At 35.4% G+C, this 7,636-nt stretch overlaps 1 protein-coding gene across 6 annotated transcripts in view; it reads right to left on the bottom strand.

Annotated features, from left to right (window-relative positions):
• NSD3 (nuclear receptor binding SET domain protein 3) overlaps positions 1 to 7,636 on the bottom strand; it is a 141,866-nt gene that overhangs the window by 91,010 nt on the left and 43,220 nt on the right. For 5 of the 6 annotated variants that reach the window (XM_027865471.1, XM_027865473.1, XM_027865474.1 and 2 more), the window contains exon 2: positions 5,593 to 6,311. The exons of the other annotated variant lie outside the window; for it this stretch is intronic. In XM_027865471.1, coding sequence (XP_027721272.1) covers positions 5,593 to 6,267 — 675 coding nt within the window. In that variant the 5' untranslated portion in view covers positions 6,268 to 6,311. The remainder of the gene's footprint in view (positions 1 to 5,592; positions 6,312 to 7,636) is intronic. 6 annotated transcript variants of the gene reach the window in all.

Below are 7,636 nucleotides of genomic sequence, written 5' to 3'. Positions count from 1 at the left end.
GTTCAAATCTGGTCTCAGACACTTACTAGCTGTGTGACCCTGAGCAAGTCACTTAACCCTGACTGCCTTCCTCCCCCCTCCAAAAAAAACCAAAACAATTAAACATCAAAGTAGAAATCTTGAAAATCAAAGGAGAGATTAATAAAATTGAAAGTAAAAAAATTCACTGAACTAATACTAGTAGCTGGTTTAAAAAAAAAAACCTCACAAGAAACAAGATAAAGCATTGGCTAATTTGATTTAAAAAAAAAGAAGGGAACCAAATTACTAGTACCAAAAAATGAAAATGGAGAATTCATAACCAAATGAAGAGGAAACAAAAGCAATTATTAGGAGCTATTTTGTCCAACTACACGTCAATGAAATTGATAATCTAAATGAAATGGATGAATATTTACAAAAATATAAATTGCCCCAGATTAATAGAAAGGAATAGAATACTTAGAATAGAATATTCAAATAACCCTATCTTAGATACTCAACAAGCCATTAATGAGCTCCCTAGGGAAAAAAAGAAACACCACAGAACCAGATGGATTTACAAGTGATTTCTATCAAACCTTTAAAGAACAATTAATTCCAATGCTATATAAACCTTTTGGAAAAAAAAAAAACAAAACAGGTAAAGAAGGAGCCTTACAAAATTCCTTCTATGACACAAATAGGGTCTTGATAACTAAAACTAAGAAAAGTCAAAATAGAGAAAGAAAACCATAGATCAATTTCCATAATGAATACTGATGCAAAAATTTTAAACAAAACACTAACAAGGAGATTACAGTAATCTATTACAAAGGTCATACAGTATGACCAGGCTGAATTGATAAACTATAAACATAACTGACCACCATATCAATAACAAAAACAAAAACCATGCAATTATTTCAACAGATGCAATAAAAGCTTCTGACAAAATATGATACTCGTTAATGTTAAAAACATTATAAGGTACAGGAAAATATAGCTTTCCTTAAAATGATTAAGTAGTATTTATCTAAAACCAAGAAGAAGCATCTTCTATCATGGGAATGGACAAGTGCGTATAAGCCAGTAAGATCAGGGGTGAAGCAATGAAGTCCATCATCATTACTATTCAATATTGTACTAAAAATGCTAGTTATAGCAATGAGACATGAAAAAGAAATAGAAGGACTAAGAACAGGCACGGAGGAAACACAACCATCACTTTTTGCAAATGATATGATAGTTTATCTTCAGAACCCTAGAGAGTCAACTAAAAATTGAATTGAAACAACTAACTTCAGCAAAGTTGCAGATTATAAAAGAAACTCGCGTAAATCATCAACATGTCTATGTATCGCCAACAAAATTCAGCAGGAAGAGACAGAGAAATTCCATTTAAAATAACTATAGACAGTATAAAATACTTGGGAATCTTCCTTCCAAGACATACACTGGAATTCTATGAACACAATTACAAAACACTTCACACAAATAATGACAGATCTAATATCTAAATATAACTATAGAAATATTAACTATTCATGGGTAACTCTAGCCAATTTAATAAAAATGACATCACCATAATTAATTTACTTGTTCAGGGCCATACCAATCAAACTAACAAAGAATTACTTTATAGAGCTAGAAAAAAATAATAAAATTTACCTGGAGGAACAAATCATTAAGAACACAAAGGGCAGCAATGGAAAAACTGTAAAGGAAAAGACACTAGAAGTATCAGATCTCAAACTATGATATAAAGCTATAATCATCAAAACAATTTGGTACTGGGGTAAGAAATAGAGAGGTTGATCAGTGGAATAGATTAAGTATACAATATAGAGAAAGAAGCAAATGAACACAGTAACCTAGTGTTTGACAAACCCAAAGATCCCAGCTATTGGGGCACAAATTTACATGATAAAAACTGTTAGGAAAACTGGCAGAAAAGTCTGGCAGAAATGGGCACAGACCAACACTTCATACTATATACCAAGATAAGGTCAAAATGAGTGTACAACTTAGACATAAAAGATGATAAAGCAAATTGATGGAGCAGGGAAGAAATTACCACCATGCTGCTAACTTGAGCCTTGATTGACACCACCTCTCTCAGTCTCTTCTCCCCTCTGACTAGAGGGCTGGAAGATAGAGTACCAAACTCCTCCCAATGCTTTCCTTTATAGAGGGCAGAAAGTAGACTTGACTCAGCTCATTCTACTTTGCATCGGCTGCTCCCCAGTGTCCCTTCCACTCTTTCTCTCCTCATTAGACTGAAAGCTTCTTGAGGGCAGACTTTTTTTTTTAATTGATTGTACCCTCAGCACTTAACACAGTGTCTGGAACATAGCAGGCACTTAATAAATGTTTATTGGATTGGATTGGATCTATGGATAGGAGAAGAGTTTATGGCCAAAGAAGAGAGAGACGTTTAGAGGAGGTCAAATGGATGATTTTGATTACATAAAATTTAAAAGGTTTTGTACAAAAAAACCCAAGTAGCTAAAACTGCAAGAAAAGAAATTGGGTAAAAAACTCTTTGTAGCAAGTTTCTCTCATAAAGGTCTCATTTCTAAAATAGTTAACTGACTTGAATTTACAAGAATAAGAGCCACTCCTCAATTGATAAATGGTCAAAAGATGTGGACAGGCAGTTTTCAAAGAAAGAAAAGGTATTAACAGCCACATGAAAAAAGCACTTTAGATAGCTAATAATTTGTTATTCAGTCGTTTTAGTCATGTCTGACCCTTCGTGACCCCATTTGGAGTTTTCTTGGCAAAGATACTGAAGTGGTTTGTTGTTTCCTTCTCCAGCTCATTTTACAGATAAGGAGACAGTGTTAAGTGACTTGTCCAGGGTCACACAACTAGGAAGTGTCTGAGGCTTGATTTGAATTCAGGTCTTCAGGATTTGAACTTCAGGACTCTAGGCCTGATGCTCTATCCACTGAACCACCTAGCTGCCCCACTAATAATTAGAAAAATGCAAATTAAAATAACTCTGAGGTGCCACCTCACACCCCTCAGATTGGATGAGATGACAAAAAAGGGGAAATGACAAATGCTGGAAGGGATGTGGGGAAAACAAGTACACTGATGCACTGTATGGAACTCTGCCCAAAAAGTTTTTAAAGGATGCATACACTCTGAACCAGCAATACTCCTACTAGGGCTTTATTCTAAAGAGAACAAAGAAAGAGGAAAAGGGTTCATATTATAACAGCTCTATTTGTGATAGCAAAAAATTAGTAACTAAGGGAATGCCCATCTATTGAGGAAGACTGAATAAGTCATGGCATATCAATGTGATACCATACTGTTGTGCTGTACGAAATGAAGGGGGTGATTTCAGACAAATCTGGGAAGACCTGTAGGAACTGATACAAAGTTAAGTGAACAGAACTAGGAGAACAGTCTATATAGTAACAGCAATATTGCAAAGATAACCAATTTTGAAAGATTTAGTAACTGATCAACACAATTACCCACAACAGTTCCAAAGGACTCATTATGAAACACGCTATCCACCTCCAGATAGAGAACTGATGGACGCAGAGTGCAGACTGAAGCATATTTTTTCTTGCCCTTTTTTAAGGGCAGTGGATGAGGAGAAAAGGCTAATGCAGAAATGTTCTGAATGACTATACATATTTGTAATAGATTTTGGTTTTTGGTCTTGTCATTGAGTAGGGGGTAGGGAAGGGGGAAGGTAGAGAATTTGGAACTGGAAAAAAATTTTTTTTAAGTCTCTGTGATTAACAACAACAAAAACAGCTTTCAGGGTAAGTTGATCCGGTACCATTTGGCCCACTTCCCTAATACCTTCTCCATTTACACAGCTGTAAAATCATAATATCAACCAATATTCAGAATGATGACCTTGAGAAATTAAAACATCCTGAAAAAGAATTTTTTTTGCATACTGCAGTTACTAAGGCAGGAAAATGGACCAGCATACTTAAAAAAAAAATCCATCAGCATGAAAAAAATTTCATAATTAACATTATAAGAATAAATGAGACAAGATGGAAATCAGAATGTAATAGGAAAGGATAGACTTGGAAATCTTATTACAATGTAAATAATGTAAACTCTCATAGCTCTTGGACTTAGTTTGCCTATCTGTAAAATGGGAGGGGGGAGTCAGATGATTTCAAAGGTTTCTTCTAGTTCTAACAGTTTGTGATTCTAATCAATGTACTCTTTCCCTGGCTTCTGATCATGCAAAAAGTATAAAAAATATAATATTTAGTAAACAGTAACTTTACCCTGACACTTAGGTTCACCCCCCTAGCCTTATGGAATCATAGAATTTCAAATTCTCACTTTACAGATAAGAAAGCTGAAGTCACAAGATAAGACAGCTAGGGAAAAATTGAGGGATATGGTGGGAGAACAAAAATAAATACTTGTGAACTACCAAAACCAAACTACTAAAAAAAAATCCTAACTACTAAACTATTACTAACTACTAAAAAGTGGTAAACAAAAAGTTAACTACTAAAGAGTAAGGCTGCACCTACAGGTTCCAATTACCCTTGTGTTATTTTACTTAACTATTTGGGGGACATTATACATATTAAGGACTGAATTGTTGAGTTTGCTAGAGTTTGTATATGATGCTTTGAAACAAAATTTATCAACACAATTTTTAAAATGCTTGTTTGCTAGTCATTCAGTTGAGATTCTAGACCCACACCCAAACTGAGAGGGGTTCTAATTTTAATTCAGTGAAGGAAAAAACTTTTCTATCAAGAACAAAATAAATCTATAATAAGCAACCATTTCCATGAATAAAAGATTACAGACTTACAAATTAGATTAGATTAGAAACTGTCACGCTCACATATTTTGTATGTTAAGGCAGGCGACCATCACAGCTGCCATAACAAACATGGACATTTTCCTAAATCAATGTTGGTCAACCAAGGCAACTAACCAACCACTTAAACTCATACTCCATGAAAATATAGTAATATAGTAAAAAAAATAAAACTCTTAATTCTGGTTAGACTCAAAAGATCATATACTTGGAGCTGGAAGAGACTTTAGAGGCTATCTACTCCAAAGTTGCTTGGTTATCTTTTTTTTGTTCATAGTACATTTATACTGAAAAACACCCAAATGCCAAGTTATTTAGCAGCATGCATGATGTTATTTGGGAAAAAGAATTTTAACCCAAAGTATTAATATTTAGTTGATATCTTATAAGCTCACCCAATTCTGTAAACGAATTTGGTATTTATTTATTTATTTAACAATTTATCAAGCACATAATCAAAGAAAGCCAAATGTTAAGACAAATTCCCCCACTGCTGCACATTTCAAATGTTGCTGAAAATTCTGAGATGGTCTAAAAATGAGAAAATGGCATTATTCACCGCTGTCTCTTTTGTCTTTTTAATTTCAGCTCGAATAATCTGGAGCCTACAACAAAAGTCCATCAAAATAAGTAAGCCTATTTACATGAAGTTGCATAACAAGCAAGATACTTAGCATGACACTTTTTACGCAGCACTTCACATTTCAACAAATTCCAGAAGAAACCAAAAATCAGCAGTATTATTCTTCAAGGAAAATAAGTCCCAGTGAATATATGAAATATTACAAAAAGTTAGATCCACTTACATTTTGCTCCTCTGGTTCTAATTTGGGAATTTTGTGCGACTTGCGCTCTTCTGATCTAGAAGAGTCATGCTTGTTACTTTTTTTCCTCTTTTCTTTTCTGCCTTCATGTTTTGATTTTGCGTACTCACTTGCCTGTACTTCATTTAAAAGGTCTCCACAGAGGGAGGACTCAAACAATTCCCTGCCATTCTGGATAGTTTTGGTTATTTTTAATTTAATTTCTGGTGAGCCAGTCTTCTTTGGAATCACAGTTTGTGGTACCGAAGGAGGAGGTGGTGGCTGTTGAGGGGAAGGTTTTTCCAGAACTTCATGTGGTCTTGTGTTTGAAATTTCAGTATGGTAATAGTCAGTGGGGCTAAAGTTTCTAACTGCACCAAAACCATTGGCTGACCCGTTGGGATACTGACTATATGTCTGGTATTTGGCTTGAGGTTCATACATGCCGATTGAGGGTGGATAGCCATTTGTAATAGGAGGAAGTTCCTCTGTGGTAGGTGGGTACTGAAAGCCTTGCTGCAGACTGGTTTCATATGGTGTCTGGCCACCATCTTCAACAATATCACTGCTATTATCAAAGGCATCCTCCTGACGGATGTTGGCTGAGTCAATGAGTTGAGGTGGTTGCTGAATTGTGTTTCCCATGATCCCTTGCATGAAAGAGAAAGAGAAATCCATTGTTCTGCTCCAGCATCCTTAACTTTCCCTTTCTCTCATAGGGCCTAAAAGTCCACAAGAAAAAAAAAGAATTAGTTTATGTCCCAGGATAGGGATTAAGTAGCTATAAAAGCAGAGAACAGGCATTCTGAAACTAATTTCTAACTCATAGTGGATTGTCATTGGCTATGAGTCTTAGGGAGCCAGTGTTGCTCTGGAAATGACTTTTGCTTATAAATTTTAATATTAAAAACTTATGTGTTTGCAACTTCTAACAATTTTGAGAAAAGTTTTAAAACATTTGCAAAGTTCTCCCCCTCCCCAACCTTCCAGAAAAGTATACCCATTTATCCACGTCTACTTGCCTAGTCAGGGATTACCACAGTCTAGGTTTGTCTGATGCACGTTAGACAAGAATTTGTAACTACGTAAGGTTCAGGTGGCTTTACAAGTTTTCCCCTTTCCTGCCAATACTTTATGCCTTTACAATTCTGGCAAAAGATTTTTCAGATTCAAGTGCCCCAGAATGTCTGCACTTATGGGATGATATTGTGAAATGGCTGAGCAGCTATGACAGAATACCAATGTTTAAAATTCTTATTTCAGCATTAAGTTTTTAATCATCTTACTCTCAAGCTACAAGACAAATATATTACCTTACATTAAGCCTATATGATTACTTTGCTAACTGTATCAAAAAATAACAGGGCTTGGACTAAATAACCTCTAAGGTCCATTCCAGCTCTAAAGCTATGATCCTATAAATGCCTCTACAACCTTATTCCCTAAATTATCCCTCCTCTAATTATCTTCCATCTTTTCCCTGTTCAAAGAGTCCTTCCCTTCCCTTATGCCTTTGAACATGATGAGGACTTTTTTTTTAAAGGACTTTCTGCTTAACCCTGCTAACATGTATCCCATCTCATACCTTCCTGTTGCTACTTGAAAGATGCAATTTATATTCAGGACTTGCAGGTCTTAGGCATATGCATTTTCTTAATTCTAACAATATAACTTCTGCCCTAACCACAATATTTAAACTGATTTTGTAATGACCATTGATAAATCACCTCCTTACTGATAAATACCATTTTTTCACTCCTCATTCTCTGATCTCTCTGTAGCATTTGACTGTTCATTCCTTTTAATCCTGTTATTTCTCTTTCGGTGTCTTGTGACACTTCTTTCCTGGTCCTCCTGGGTCTCTAATCACTTGTTTTTTCTAGATCCTTGTTGTCTTCCAGTACATGTCTGCTGAACTGAATTTCCATTCTTTAATAATCAGAAGTATGACCCCTCAAGGCTCTTATCCTAAGCCCCGAGGTCAGATCCCATCATTCTCTTGATGACTCCATCTTTTTTTCATGGCTTCGACCTCTGTGTGGATGAC

The sequence above is a fragment of the Vombatus ursinus genome, unplaced genomic scaffold (assembly GCF_900497805.2).
Source record: "Vombatus ursinus unplaced genomic scaffold, bare-nosed wombat genome assembly UNPS02014778.1, whole genome shotgun sequence".
Taxonomy (NCBI): Eukaryota; Metazoa; Chordata; class Mammalia; order Diprotodontia; family Vombatidae; genus Vombatus; species Vombatus ursinus.
The sequence above is the reverse complement of the archived record's forward strand: the minus strand, read 5'-3'. Positions and strand labels throughout refer to the sequence as shown.